Source organism: Scomber japonicus, chromosome 19 (assembly GCF_027409825.1).
Source record: "Scomber japonicus isolate fScoJap1 chromosome 19, fScoJap1.pri, whole genome shotgun sequence".
Lineage (NCBI taxonomy): Eukaryota > Metazoa > Chordata > Actinopteri > Scombriformes > Scombridae > Scomber > Scomber japonicus.
Genome location: NC_070596.1, coordinates 19,215,784 through 19,231,467, shown reverse-complemented (window position 1 = coordinate 19,231,467; position 15,684 = coordinate 19,215,784). Strand labels below are relative to the sequence as shown.

At 38.9% G+C, this 15,684-nt stretch overlaps 1 protein-coding gene across 1 annotated transcript in view; it reads right to left on the bottom strand.

The window, feature by feature from the left end:
• Window positions 1-15,166, bottom strand: part of nup214 (nucleoporin 214) — a 28,250-nt gene extending 13,084 nt beyond the window's left edge. The window contains exons 1-25 of the mRNA XM_053340284.1: window positions 15,016-15,166; window positions 14,177-14,372; window positions 13,933-14,087; window positions 13,162-13,360; window positions 13,004-13,074; window positions 12,858-12,918; window positions 12,561-12,664; window positions 11,902-12,008; window positions 11,679-11,745; window positions 11,148-11,271; window positions 8,345-8,503; window positions 7,693-8,173; window positions 7,446-7,564; window positions 7,229-7,317; window positions 6,741-6,824; window positions 5,571-5,720; window positions 5,267-5,425; window positions 5,070-5,173; window positions 4,777-4,956; window positions 4,322-4,410; window positions 3,909-3,995; window positions 3,214-3,522; window positions 2,874-3,041; window positions 2,336-2,447; window positions 379-454 (exon numbers count right to left, since the gene is read on the bottom strand). Coding sequence (XP_053196259.1) covers window positions 379-454; window positions 2,336-2,447; window positions 2,874-3,041; window positions 3,214-3,522; window positions 3,909-3,995; window positions 4,322-4,410; window positions 4,777-4,956; window positions 5,070-5,173; window positions 5,267-5,425; window positions 5,571-5,720; window positions 6,741-6,824; window positions 7,229-7,317; window positions 7,446-7,564; window positions 7,693-8,173; window positions 8,345-8,503; window positions 11,148-11,271; window positions 11,679-11,745; window positions 11,902-12,008; window positions 12,561-12,664; window positions 12,858-12,918; window positions 13,004-13,074; window positions 13,162-13,360; window positions 13,933-14,087; window positions 14,177-14,372; window positions 15,016-15,057 — 3,492 coding nt within the window. The 5' untranslated portion in view covers window positions 15,058-15,166. The remainder of the gene's footprint in view (window positions 1-378; window positions 455-2,335; window positions 2,448-2,873; window positions 3,042-3,213; window positions 3,523-3,908; window positions 3,996-4,321; window positions 4,411-4,776; window positions 4,957-5,069; window positions 5,174-5,266; window positions 5,426-5,570; window positions 5,721-6,740; window positions 6,825-7,228; window positions 7,318-7,445; window positions 7,565-7,692; window positions 8,174-8,344; window positions 8,504-11,147; window positions 11,272-11,678; window positions 11,746-11,901; window positions 12,009-12,560; window positions 12,665-12,857; window positions 12,919-13,003; window positions 13,075-13,161; window positions 13,361-13,932; window positions 14,088-14,176; window positions 14,373-15,015) is intronic.
• Between the last annotated feature and the right edge of the window lie 518 nt (window positions 15,167-15,684).

Genomic DNA, 15,684 nt, shown 5'->3' with positions numbered 1-15,684 from the left:
ATGTTTGGGTCATTGCCATTAAATTTAAGTTGGGTTTGAACTGTGAAATAATATTCTTGCTTGCATGATTTTTGAGTACATAAGTAACAACATGTAAATGGATACAAAAATATACTGAAAAATAGAATTTGTGACTGGTGCAGGTCTACTTATAAATCTCAACTCACTGTAAGTCAATATTTTCACATATGCCTTTCTTTTTTTTAAAAGTGTATGTGGTGATGGTGGCTGACATTGATAAATTCTGAATTTCATAAACTATTTAAATTTGAGGATTATTTGACATCCATGTGTCAGTGATACAGTGACACATATGTATAGATAAACAAATATGTGAAAAGATGAATGACAGTTGTTGGAGTGATAGATAGCACTCACTCGTTTGGCCTGGTTGGAAGATACAGTTGCGAAAACCTGCTGAACTGCCAGAGCTGCTGGATCTGGTACTGATGAGCTGGAGAAGAGAGCAAAAACACAAAGAAGTGAGTCTTCAGGTGTTTTTGGTCTTCTGTGCTTTTAGAACTAAATACAACAAACACCTTACAATTTATCCCCATCTACATATTGTAATTGGACGATAAAAAAGTCTGCTCTATGCTACCAAATTTTGACTTTGTGTCGGGCCAGACAATAATTCAACATTAATATCTCATGTTCTGATCACGTTTTCATTCTGATTGTTTGGTTAACACTTCACATTTCAATAATTGATAACTTTGACTTTACCCAAATCTGTGTATTTTTTATGAAAACTAAGATTCTGTTCTCATAAAGTGTGCCAACTGTTTCTCTATATTGTGCTGGGAATCATTTGAAGAAATGTCTCAAACATTACTGTATGACAGTGGAAATAGTACACTGGTGCAGAATTGGGGAAAAGCCCACTTTTATAATCATCTTACTTTCACAATGCCTTGCTTTACTTATTTGTTATTGTAAGTAGGCTTTAAATAGGAAAAGCCCTAAGGAGGGATGACCTGCCAAAATATCAAGCACAAAAGTGGAGCACAGCCCAGCGAGGCAGAAGGAGTAAGGCGAAGGTAAAAAAAGGTAAGTGTGAGTCATGGAGAGAATGGAGCCAAAGAGCCAAATGGGGTTTTGGCTCCATTCTCCAGCATACTTGTTTGGTGTAAGGTTATCATGGATGAAAGCAAGAAAAGATTTGTGAGCTTCCAAAATTGCTCAGGAGAAAATGTATACAATGTATTGAATTAAGTATAATAATGAATTGAAAACTGCTCTATACCTGAAATCAGTCATAGTGCCTGAGAACTCAATATACACTCATTAAGTGCAGTGATGCTTGAAAATTTGTGAACCCTTTAGAATTTGCTCTATTTATGCATTAATGACCTAAAATATGATGAAAAGTCCTAAAGCTAGATAAAGAGACATCAGTTAAACAAATTAATCCAAAATCTCACTTAATTATACAATGTCACATATTTGTGTGAGCATCGACAAAACTAAAGGCCTCTTATTGCAGTGGCTACAGTGAATGTTCATCATTGAATCTCAATGGTGTATATGGTATGTGTAACAGAGTTGCAAACAGAAAGCCACTACTTTCCAAAAAGAACATCACTGCCGCCTACAGTTTGCTCAAGGCCATGTGGATAAGCCAAAAAGCAACTGGAAACTTTTTATGGACGGATGAGACCAAAAACAAACACTTCACATACTTTCACAGGGTTCATATATTTTTGCTTCACACAAATAGGAAAGATAGAAAAACATGTAATAATTTTCCTCAAAATGTAAATGAATACATTGAATGTTTTAGTCTCATTTGTTTAATTGGGTATTCTTTATCTAGTTTCAGGACTTGTGTAAAAATCGAATCACGTTTCAGGTCATATTTATGCATAAATAGAAAAAATCTTAAAGTGTTTACAAACTTTCAAACAGCACTGCATATATTAATGATGAGTACAGAGAGAATATGGAAGAAATTCAAGGCTTGAGAAAACAAGCTGGGATGCGAATGTTCCGTGTCCTCAAACAATGCTGGCCTCTGATAGTTGTGTGCATTGGCTTATTCACACAATACTAATGATTTAATGCCAAAAATGTTAGATAGATGCTCAATAATACAACAGAAGACAGAGTGCCTTACGAATCTCAGTAGGCTCATTGCATGGATCCCAGTTAAGAGAAGACTAAGACAGAAAGTATGACCAAATGCTATCAATCACTTTCGTATATCGCCATATCAGATATCATAAAAGCAATAGAATTTCCTTATTACCCTACAATCGACAAATGCTGAGTTTAAATCTTTGAAGTACACCCAAAATTTTAAGAATCAAAAAAATCGATTATTTTTGTGTTTTACCATATAATAGTAGAAACTGGCACAGGAGGCCCTCTATCCTTCAGCTCCTGAACATTAACCACTTGAGGAACCGTCTTCAATGTGGACTCTGTCAAGGAAGCACTGACGACAGCTGGAACACACACACAAATACGAATGTGAGCAATTCACACACAGATATGAGTCAATAAAGTTGACTTTGAACTTTGAAACACACAAACAATGTTTATATAAAAAACACAGCGCAGACCAGACAGGTGTAATTAAATGAACTGAGTCATGTTTCCATGGTGATTCAAGCATAATTTGAATTATAATGAAACTAACAACTCAAAAATGATGGGGCACTGAGCTGAGGCTTAAAGCTGCCAGTTTCACATGGTTTTGTCTGTAGGTCTGTGTCTCCACCTGGTGAATTACAGTTGGCATAGCAACATTATACTAAACAAACAGCTTCTTATACACTTAATGTGGCTCAGCTTCTTTACCATTTAAAAATGAACACATAATTGTATTCACTTGCAGTCAAAAGTTGGTGGCCGTTACACATATATCCTACCTGTCTTCTGATTGGCCATCTGTCTTCGGAGAGCAGCAGTGGCTGCAGCCTGCTGGGCAGGAATGGTGACAGGTACGGTCCTCTCAGTTGGTGGAGCTCCATGTTTCACTGTCTTTGTGGCAAGAGCAGTGCTGTCAGCCCCACTGAGGTTGATCTTATTGGTTGGAACTGAAATGTCAACACAGTGAGCAACATTTATAAAAGCATGTCTACTAATGTTTAGCAGCTGTTAAATGTGATATTAATAAGCAGTCATTTCATGGCTTTGAATGACAAACAACAATGTGCGGCATCACATCTTTGATGGACTCTACAGCTGACATTGGCGTGATTTACTTACCAGGACTGGCAATAGGGCTGAGTCCAAAGGGCATGCCCTGTACTGCATGGACTTTGGTTAGAGGGGTGGACTGGATGGCTCCAAAGCCTGGTTGGATAGAGGGAGTTCTCACCACAGTGGGGTGGCGTGGGGTGGACAATGCTGGGGGTATGACAGTCATGGGAAGGGGCTCTTGTTGAAGTTCCTCCTCCTCCAGCTCCAAGTGAGGCAGGTGAGGCTCCAGGGACTGGGAAAGGGAGGAGGTGGAGCTCACATCGTCCAAATCCTCATAATATTTTGGTGAAAGGAAGGCTGAACGAGACAGGTTAGCTACAAGAGAACAGATAAAGAAAATCAAAATAATGCCTGCATCATGGTAGGGGATTTCAATGTAAAAATAATGTCATCAGGGAATTCCTCAAATGTTGAATTTTGAGGAAGTATTTGTGGTTTTGGTCAAACTGCGTGTGAACTATTGATATCTCTCCAATTATTTTATTTCAAAGTATCTTCTTTTAAATGCACAGGAGAGAGTTATTCATTTAAACATTTTCTGTTTTAATATGTTCTGAGAGTAATTTGACAATTATTTGAGGTCCCACTTCAGGAGCTGATGGTAAGGCCAAAATAAAAATGGTAACTTTCACACAAACACCTATTTCAGTAAAACAAACTTACGAAACGAAAAATCAATATAGATTCTGGGAGGTGTGTACCTGGTGCAGTTGAGCGGACAGGAGGCATCTGCCTCTTTGACAGGAAGTTACGCAGCTGGGACTGTTTAACCGGCGATATCTTGACAGCTGGAGAGAGATTTATATGTTAGTATTTGTTGAAATTAAGAAATGTGCCATCCTTTATTATTTACAGTGCAGACTAAGTATTTTAACAGTTACACATTTTTTGATCTTCACTCTGTGCTTCATTAAATTCAATTTGAAATCAAGCAATGGATACTATATAACATCAACCTTAATATCTCAGCTTAGCACTTAAATAAAGTAGCCACTATTTCATTTCAAATTGAATGTGAAGTGATTCTGAAGCACAAAGCATGAAAAACAAAAAATGTGTAAATGTCAAAATATTTACTGGACTGTATATCAAAAAAATACACAAAGATTCAAACCTGGAGATTTGGATTTGGTCTTAGGAGGGGTCGTGTCCAGTCTGGCCTTCAGGAATGCGTCCCTTAAAATCTCGAGCTCACTTTCCAAACTGAAAAGAAAAAAAAAAAAAACACAAACAAACATTTACACACTGCCTCACTGAAAGAAATCTGTGCAATATTTGATGGCTATTATCAAGTTGGTCATTATGTGAGTCAGTTATGTAAATTTCCCCACCATGGGACTAATAAAGGAATATCTTATCTCAAACAAATAACCTGCTAAGTTGAACTTATTTAGTTTTTATTATTAAATTTTTTTTTTAAAGTGTAGATTCAAATTGTTGCCCATTTGAGTGGAATTTAACTTGAAGTATGAGGTTTCTAATTACAAGATCTACTCCACAGAGTCTCTCTTCTCACAGCAAACTCAAATACTAATTTATACCAGATATTTTCACATTCTTTGCTCCTACCCAGCAGTTGTTGTTGCTGCAGTGTTTTGGTTTCTATGCACAGTGGTAGTCTTGTTGTAGAGATGCAGTGAAGTGAGTTCCTTCACCAGCTGATCCAACCTGTTCTTCTGCTGGTTGATGATGTACAGGTTGTTGGCCAGTGTCGTGAACAGACCTTCACGCCCCGGCACAACCATGTGTCTGTGAAGAAGAGAATTATTTTACAACGAATAATTAAAAGTCCTACTCAACACGAAATGTTTACAGTGTGAATTAATTGCTTAAACAGAGTGAAGGTCATCTTTTAAGCTTACCTCTGTTTCTTCTTCTTCTCTAGGTGTTTCTCCCATTCCACATCCAGCACATCATTGACATCCTCCACAGCAAACGTGACATATTGGTACAGCCTGCGAATCTCCTGAATTAAGGTGAAAAAAATGTTATGAGGATGTGGCATTTGATTTAAAGGCTTTACACAAAGTATCCACTCATCTGTACTTCTGCGTCTCACCTTGAGCTGTTCCTCACTGCGTGGATCCAGAGGTTTTTTGTACAACAGCTGCCTGTAATTTCTGTCTTTGCTGAGCTCACTCTGAGCTTTGGCTTCTTCTGCACCAGCAAAACCCTCCAGTAAGGTGGTCTTTAGTGTGCCAATATCCCCATGGAGAGACTAAGAAACATAAAAGTTTTAAAAACAGTTATGCTATAATAATATCAGCGATTTAACTAAATATACACAACAGCTGTATATGTATGGATTTGGTTCTGTCAAAGCAATATCTGTATGTTTTGGGGGGGGGGGGTTTTCATCATACCTCTGTAGTTTCCTTTATCTCCAGAGTGAAAATATGGAGGTCCTCTGACTCTTTCCTCAGTTCCTTCATCTCCTCATTAGAGCCAACCTTGAAGTCAGCTCGTGCGCTCCGTGCCTTCAGGTCATCTAGCTCTGCCTGGAAGTGTGCAATCTAGGGACAAGTCAAAGACATGCTTAGTTGTAAAAAGGTCTGAAGAAAAAATATTCAAGACTCATTTCAACAACTGGTTTACATAAGTTGGGCCAGCTATTCATAAATTCTTCACTTCAAGTTTTTATGAAAAGTCCTTCCCAAGTTGTTATTAACTGCTAGCTATTTTTAAACTAGTAATTAAAAAATATATAGTTGCCCTATTAAGGCTAAGAAATGTCTTATGCAGCTAATAAGGTGTAATAATTAAATTGGCTGCTGGGAAACATCTGCAGCGTCATCCAATCAATAGCAATGAACCATGTAAACAGGAAGTCAATAGCATCACAAGTTGTAATGCAGCTCCCAAAAATTACAAGTGATATTTTATAAACTTGTCTGCCAACCCTTTGTAAATATGGTTATGCCTGTTTTTGATTCATATATACATATATGGAGAAATGTGTGTGTTTTAGAGGTAGTAGTGTTTATGTAGTTGTTGGGAAATAGCCTGTTAAGCTAACTTAGCTAATGTTATTTGGTCTCTTAGTCAGATGGTATTAGATATTATTAATGTTTTGCAATTTCAGGTTTATGGTGTTTATTGTCAAATTTATTTTTAAGTGTACCCCATTTGCCTCAATATTAAAACAAAATTTTGACAAAGCATCAGGCCAGACTTTTTGACCACATTCCATTCCAAGTGATTAGCTACAGTTAGGGAGAAGTTTTTCCAAAATATCTACACCCACTATGTAAGAAGTAGTTTGTGTGGTGCAACCCCTTTCAATTTGGAGATAATTAAATCACTATAGCAGACACTTATTATATTGTTACTATGCTATGTTTCGACTCAGAATCACTTCGCTCAACCAAAGAAACCAAACTGCCTTGACCATCATTTCTGACACTCTGTGGAGCATAACATAATCAAAATACAGAGAAAACAAACAGAACAGTTACTCTGCAACTAGCAAGTAACCAAGACGTAATTTAAGTGGTACATTGTACTTCCAGAGCTGACAGACAATGTTGTCTCACCTCCTCCAATATACCAGCCATGATGGGATCAGAGTCTTTCTTTTGCTGTAGCTGCTTCTCCAAGGCCTTCACGCTAACAGCTGCCTGTACCGAGAAGTGATAAAATACATCAAAACCTAGAATTACAACTAAGTAAAAATGCAGACAAATACACACAACTCATATACGCCAACTTAAAAAGGTAAAATTATAAAGAATTTAAGTTATCTAATACCAACTTTTTGTTTTTTATTTTTCTGTCATTAACAGTTGGTTTCAGTTGGGTGTTCTGTCGCTAGTAGCAACCATTACCAGTTGCACAGCAGTGGCAATTTAACTGAAATGTAGGTGAAAATCAATATAATAATAAAAGTTATGTGCTTTCAATGTGTCCATATAGTGCATGTCTGTGTCTTCTAACAGATTTTTGGGCAAAATATCAACAAAACCATAAAAGTCAGGTTAGTTTGTGTACGGAAAAAGGTATCTCATAATAAAGCAGTGGAGACCTGTTGGGTTTGGACACGGCCCTGGGCAGCAGGAGCAGGTTTCTGGACGATTGAGGGTGGTGTGCTGGTTTGAACTGGACGCACTGGGACTGAGATACAACCAACAGTAATAGAATTACAACCCAAGCCATGGGTACTTAAGACTTAATTTAATCAAGTATTCATTGAGTAAAATGAAATTACATGCTTGTGCAAAGTGTAACAGTAAATTTCTTACCTAACAGGGCGGGTGACTTAGTGGCTGCGGGTGCAGGGGCGGTCAAACCACTTTTGATCAAAGGGGAAGTAAAGGAGAAAGACTGTGATGCTGGTGCTGGAGTCTCCAATGCTGAGAATCTTTGGAAAGAGCAGACAGATTATTTAAGTCTTTGTATGTATGTATGTATGTATGTATGTATGTATACAGGCCTTAATGCCTCAGTCTGAAAATGGTAATCTGTGATTGCTCAGAACTAATAGTTTACCTCTCATTTAGATTTGATTTCACTGAAAGTGAGGAGGCAGTGGCAGAACTCTGAGGTATTGGAGCTGGAGCTGGAGCCGGAGCTGGAGTTGGAGCTGGAGCCGGAGTTGGGGTTGCCACTGCTGATGGTTTGATGGAAGGGGCGCTGACAGAAAATGCTGAGGGTGCAGAGGGGGTATCAGAGGGAGGTTTAGAGGCAAAGGAGAAGCTTGAAGGTCCCGATCCAAAAGGTGTGGTTCCCGCGAGGGAGAATACTGAAGGAGCAGATGGAGCGGAGGTGGCACAGGTAGATGGCACCGAGAAAGTGAAGCTTGACGATGATGACGACACAGGTGCTGTGGGAGCTATGCTGAATGGAGAAGCAGAGGCAGCAGGGGCTGGAGGAGTGGAAGCAGCTGCTGGGGCAAGACCGAGGTTTGCGAATGCTGCTGGGGCAGCTGGGGTGGAGGCAGCAGTTCTGGGTGGTTGGGTTGCCAAAAAGCCTATGAACAGAAACGAAACCACCAAACTATAGTACACACTTTAAAATGTCTCTTTGGAAACTAGTTGGTGACACAGTTGAATAATACGTCCATCTTTCTTAAAAACCTATAATGTCACAGCACCAGTAAATTTAAAATCTGGCAAAATGTTGGTGTCACTGGCTTTCTCACCTGGCTTTGACAGTCTCTCCCCCTCCAAGGGGAGAGGGTTGGGGGCTGAGACCAGTTGCTTAACTCCAGGATTGAGGTTAAGCAGAGCAAATGGGCAAAGTAATCCTTCTGTGGACAGCATCAGCATAGTGGGTACTGGGGGCAAGGTCTTCTCATCAGCTTTGAGAGAATGGAGAGATCAGATACAGACAGTCAGACAAAAGACAAATTGCTGACATTATGCTGAACAGAAGACTGAAAAATGTGTTTGGTATAATTACACAGAATCTACCAATATATAAGTCTCCAGTCAAACTTACTCAAGCTCCCTCTAAGCTAACTCCCCCATTTCACTCATGAGGAAGAAGTAGAGGTAACATTGAAAATGAAGGGTTCAGAGCTGGCTGAAGACTGAGCTTTTGACTTGCTGGGAACATTTTTACAAACGTTCACCTTAAGTTTTGGATGCTTGACGACGACTAACAGACACTACATCATAACGATATAAGAATAATAAAAAAGTGTTGTCTGCACCATTACGCCTACTTTGCTCATGATGATACAAAGCTCTCATGAAAGGAGTGGTGGTATTTTAGCACAAAGGCTGTCAGTTAGAGCTGGTGTTATCTCATTGACCTCTGCTAATTTCACCATCCTGTGGTTAAAATAAGAACCCAGCCCACTGCATTCCCCTTCTTCAACCTCTCCCCACCCCAACTCTTTCCTGTACTTCACACCCACTTTTCAGCATTTTCCAAGAATCACAAGTGTGCTGTAAGCAAGAAAGGCAAATCCAGTCCAAACCAACATATTAATGATGAAAGTGAGTATTCATTCCTCTTTGTCAATATTACTCATTTTAGATAAATCACAAAAGTACACTGAACACTTTTTGTGGCTCTAAAGCAGTGTCTGATGTCTGAAGCTATTCTTCAAACTCCAACTGTTTTCCTGTATATTTCCATTTCTGTTTATTCCAGTGGATCGGTATTGTATACTATGCATAAATTCACAGCTACATCTACTACAGCCTGACACATACACCCACACACAGAAATACATACAAATATTCATATACAAATAGCGAGCAAACACAGAAAATGTCAAGTGTTATGATTAGAGAAACAATATGATATTGAGTTCTCTACAATACAGGCGCACTATGCAGAGAACAGGAACCTAACAAAAAAACTGTATGATTAGTTTAATGTCAGTTATGAAACTAAACTTTGAAAGATAGTGAAAAGCAAAAGAGATAGAGGGTGAAAGAGAAAGTAAACAGAAGGGAGAGGCACACGGTAAACCTCATCAGCATTCTGCAACAGGATTGTCAGAGCTTTGTTGTTTGTTGTGGTCCTCTAGCTTGTCTGAGCCATTTTAATGAGTGCAATTTTTCTCTGCAGACAACTCTCTCGTTACACTCCCTTCACTTTCTCGGGTGAAGTGAATGTCTCAATTCAGATAAAGGTTTTGATCAGACTACAATCATGTCAAAATGTTGCTCAAATTGCAGGGGTTTTTTCCCTTTTCTTGCTGGGGAGCAAGTTCTTGGAGTGAGCAGGGAGAGATGTGACTAGACAGCAACAGCAGCTCTACGTGAATGTCTGGCAGACTGGTCCAGTTAAGATAAAACAGTGAACTGAGACGGTAGCTTATTACTATTCTTTACACAAGCTGCAATAGAGCACTGCAGTGGATGCTGTATGCACACAGACGCCTGAAGGATTTCAGCTTCATCTGATTGTTGACCATAAAATGTTTTAAAGCTTAAACAAAGATGACGGAATGAAGGATGGGAGGTAACGCTAGCTATTATGAACTGAGAGTTAACTTAAATACAGCAGAAATGCCCCCGGTTCTCCATCCAATAGAGAGGATCTTAAATATGCCTATGAACAAACTTTAAACTACAGAGATCATTAGTTTGTAGAAATCTGGAGGCACAAAGTAAGAAAGCCAAAAAGCCTTGAGATTTACATTTTTTAATTTCAGTGTGAAATATTTTTAAATTCATAGCACAAAACATTTATGTTGATTGAATCAGCCTTATTGGGGTGGGCGGTATCGCTAGTGGCAGATGGTGGACAAACATGCCTAAACTGATTTAATTTTCTCTACTCTGTCCATACAGTCATTCTAGTATTTTCTGAAAAACCCTGACGCATCCAGTGAGCCTTGGCGTCCACATACAACAACATTTATGATTAACAAAAGTGATAATAATAGGAGTTTCAACTGGGAGGGGATGAATATGAATGTTTCCTAAATCTTAAAGGGAAAGGTTGTAATTTCAGTTACATTATGGCAGAGAATATGGCTGCAAATAGGAATGGGCACTTATATAATATGTACCATAAGTATAACACCTATAAGCACATTTTTGATGAGCAGTTATAATTATATTGGGCTATAGTCAATTTTCTGACATTTAATTAAATAACAAATAAATAACCTGATGGTAATGTTAACCTTTTTAACTTGGCAACTGACTTTTGTTGGGTAAAACCGTGTCAGACACAAATTATTAATAAGAGCAAAGCATTTTTATACATCTCAAAACATCTTTAACTAAAGAGGCTTTTTAAACTGCAAGCCCCAAAGTATAGCTGAACTTGTTATTGAATATTACTAAAAAAGACTATACTAGGCTCCAATATATGCGTTTGTCTGCCAACCAACAACCATCCCTGAGTTCCAGCTTTGCTGCAGGGAAATTACCTTCAACATTCAACAACACACCTCTGACTCACAAGTAGGTGTTGTCCCATTGTGTAGAAGTGCAAACTGCTCTGACAGGTTAAGAAGGGAAGTCAAATTAACTTACTGATGTGGATCTCCTGCTCGCTGGTGTAGTCTATAGCTAAGCCCAGGGGTAGAGTGTCTTCACTCGTCTCAGACACGGGAAGCTCAGCCCTACCGGCATCCTCCAGGATCCAAAGCTCCCAGATCTAAAAGGACAACAACAGTTCATTGACATCACAGATATTTTCTGAGAATTTACTGGTAATAAGAATTTCAGCACATCCACAAACTGATCTAACAGTAATCAAACTAAAACCAGACCAAAATATTTGGCATTAAGTTTATTGACTGTAGATGGGGAGAGCTCTGCTTGCCTACATTATTTGAATTGCGTTAAGTGTGAAGAACTGTCATTCTCCTTGATACTTCCCATCATCTCAAACACACATGTTTTCCTTTCAAATGTATTCTGATCTCATAGTTTATTTATCTGCTTGAATTTAAGAGGACATGTTTAAATGAATCAGTGGTCATTCAAACATTTTGACAAGATTTCATTTTTGTAACATTTAAGTGCAGAAAATTCAGCTTATCACTGAATTACAGAAGGTACCTTGTCATCTTGTCTGGCTATGACGCTGACTTCAATTGAAGCTGCTGATGCTGCAAAAACAAGGTCCCTAGATGAAATAAAGGAGGAAAAGCATAGTACATTTTTACTCCATTTTAACATGATTAAAATAAAACACAGTGTAGTGTTTAAGGGAATATCAATGTGAACACAGTTTTGGGTGGCTGCTGTGCCATCTATGCTCATTAATTGTGATAATTCTTACCAGTCCTCTATGTGGCTCAGGAAGTAATGGTGTTGTCGCTCGATGCAGCAGCCGTACACTATGTCACCAAAGTTCAGATACTTTGTGTCCACCTTCTCATCTTTTTTCTGTAACATAAATTAAATAAAGAAAAAAAAAAGGAATAAAACTGAACACTGTCACATAAATTTACTTATGGTACATAAACAAGTTGGAGCAACTGATGAATGTATTGTGGAAGCACATTTTAGCTGTTGGATAATAGCATTTGACCAGAATAAGAATTCCTCTACAAATACTGAGAGGTATGCATTATCACGCTGTCCAATAACATCCAGCTGTGATTTGCAAATTCATATTCTGAGACATAGATGATATAAACGAGCACATGTGTGATAATCTGCCAACTGGCTCTATAACCAACAAGAGGCTGAATTTTGCCTTCAAAAGGTGCAATACATAACCTGGCAGAGCATAAAATGCCACACTTGCTTATTCATATTGATGCTGTGGCTATGTGGAGAAAGTGTCCTTGACAAAAAAAAGTTAAAAAGTTTTATATGGTAAAATGTATCTACTGAAGCAACAACTAAAACAGCACTGAAGACTGGAGGGGTGCAACCTGACAAAAATCCAAATGTGTTTTGGTGAATGTTACTATGGATGTAGGGCGTACTCACAGGGAGGGAGATCAACACTAGCTCAGGAGGGGTCTCGGGGGACCCATCTGCAGCAGCATATACCACTGCAAACACAAAGGTTTTCAGCCACAGCACATCCAGAACTGTGAGAAAAAGGAAAGAGACATCAGACAAAATACGGGTTTAAACATGGTAATGAGAATATTAACATAATGGTTACAGATAAATCTTTCCATTGTACGCCGACAATAATCAATAAGGAGGATGAACAGCTCACTATATGGCGTAAATCACAGATCTCATTGAATTTCATAGATATGGGAGCATCCGTCTTACCTCTGACAGGATCAGAGGTGTAGAAGGGTGGACCTGGTATCACTTTCTTTTCTTCTAATGTCTATTCAACGAAGGAGAAAAATCAGTTTTCATCTTGTCAGCCATAAAAGCTGTATTTTCAATTATAGTGAGATTGGTTTACTTACTGGTGTATACTGACTGACTGTGCCATTCAATTTCCCTGCAGCCACTTGTTTTCCTTTTGGACTCCAGCAAACTGTATGAATAAAACAGTACATTCACTACATTTGAGCCACATGACAAAACAGAGATATGCAGATATTATGCTCAGTGTCTCACTCACTGCATGTGATGCCACTTGAAGCAGGTAGGGAGGACTGCATTTTGACACTGTTAGTAACATCCAAAATCATCATACTGCCATCAGACAGACAGGCAGCCAACATGGATGCTAGAGCAGGACTCCACTTCAAGTCCTGCACTAAGGTTCCTGGGGGCACTGCTGGCTGCAGTGATGCAAAAGGAAACTTCTGTGGTTTCGCCTGAAAATACAAACACGAATTATGAAGTTGAAAAAATAAAATTCAAGACACCAAATGCTTAAATTGATATGATCTAGTAGCTCAGAGGATATTAAATTACAGAATACCTGACCATCAAAGTCAAGAACATGATCTGTTCATCCCTCCCACTCACACTCTCTCTCTCACACACACACACACAGACTGGAGGGCTACAATCTAAAACCCTTTTTGTGGAATAATATAACCGGTGTGCCTTAAAAACAAGAATTGCTGCTGTTTGCACCTCATATTGAACTTAAATTGTTTTAATTGTCTTGAATGTTTTTATGGCTGAGGGAGCGTTATCTAAATTTCATTATATTGTTGTCTGACCCTCAATATAATGACAATAAAGCTACTACTAGAATTCCCATCTACACTGTAATTATAAAGGTCAATATTTAACAACAGTAAGTTAATCATCTGGAAAAGGCAAAACTGACAAGCAAGTGTCACTCTATGTTTGTTATACAGAGCCTGGAAGAACCTGAGACACATGATGTGTGTCTAATACAAATACACAGGCACAATGAGCAAAGTTAAGCAGTTACCTTGTTCACGAAGGTTCGGACATCGTAGAATGATAGGGACAAACCGGCCACATCAGACGTGCCGCAAACTGACAGGGTGAGTTCATCACAACTGAGAGCCAAGTGGTGCAGAGCCAGCTCCACAGTCACCTCTGCCAATGCTGCTATTCCATTAACTACAACAAAGAGGAAAGTTTAAGTCCATTGTAAATAAGATATGATGTGGAAGTGTGTGTTGTAAGTAACAGTATAGTCAAATTCATACCTATTACGTTGGAGTTACCATCAACTTTATCAGCAGCAAGAATGTCTTTTGTTAGATAAACTTTAAATGTTTTGTCCAGCCCAACAAAAGTTAGACCAAATTTGTTTGAGAGGGCAAGCAGACTAGATCTCTCCTTCGGCAAATCTCCGGCAGGCTCAAAAACTCTTGTTTTCTTCATCTGACGAAACTGAAAATCCTGGGAAATGAAAGAGAAGCAATGTTTGAGGACAGTGATGGGTGGTAAATGTGTGGTTCCACTTCGAAAACTGCAGACTTCAACTATATGGTACCACCTTAGAAGAACAATAATACGGCGAAACATGCTTGAAAACGAGGCTTGTGTGTTAACATGATTGTCTGGCAGCCTGTCCGGCATGTCCTAAACTAAGTGAAAACTGATGCAGCATAAGCTAAGCTACTTTTCTCTTTAACTTTTCAGCTCGCTTTAAACTACGTTATTGACTACACAGGTAGCAACGCAAAGTTAAAGCCCTGTTTTGGTAACATCACAGTCAGATGTATTGAATTGGACTAGTATTTCATGATTTGATTTCACTCATATTGAGCTAGAGATCACCTCTCGTGGAGCCCGTCAACATGTTGATGGCTACCTCGCTAGTAGCTAGCCACACAATGACAGGATAAAAGTCGCTGCGACAGCGTTTTCTTACAAGACTATTAAAGTCTAATTGTTAATTATGTCTAAAGTGTTTGATATAGCAGTGTAAATAGTTTTGGGATAGGGTTAACTTAACAGAAAATCTTAACCATTGAGGGTGAATTGACACAGGCGCTAGCAAACATTAGCTCCACTATGCTAACCTGTCAACACAGCTCACCTTCATTTCCCTCTCAGGAGGGGAGTCCGTGTCGTCACTCATTTTGAAGGACAGAAGCTGGTGTTTTATTCGAGCAGAGCCGCTGTTTAAAGTCTTCCAACTTTGTCTCTATATGAACGAAACTTCTGGTGTGCCACATTTAGTCTGCCAGGACCGAAATGAAATCACACCGCGCGATTTAGCAGCGGAGAAAAACGTGATGACGTCACAGGACGTCAAATCGAACCCAGGGCCAGAGATCCGTTTGATCAAAGGTAATCACCCTACAGTCTATGGTAATCACATAAAAACACAGCAGCAGCAGGCAATACTTATTTAATAAGGCCAGGGCGGCCAGGGCGTCCGTCACGTTTCCCAGAAGTTACGAGGTTCATTTTTAGATCTGTACGATATGACCTGACGATATTTCAAAAACTTCAGATCATGACTTTTCATAACATCATTATTTTTTAAAATATGTGTTTTTATTTATAACATACAGTCCCGTGAAGCTTATAGTCCTATAGTAGGCTACTGTAATTGTTTGGTTTGTTCTCAATTTTATGTGGTCATATTATATTCTGTAATATTGTGAACCAAACCATTACCCCCATCCTGCTGGGATTAAATCTGACAGAGGAGGAATTCATTCATTCAGTCAGTTCTACAGCATTTAACAGACAGGCTGTT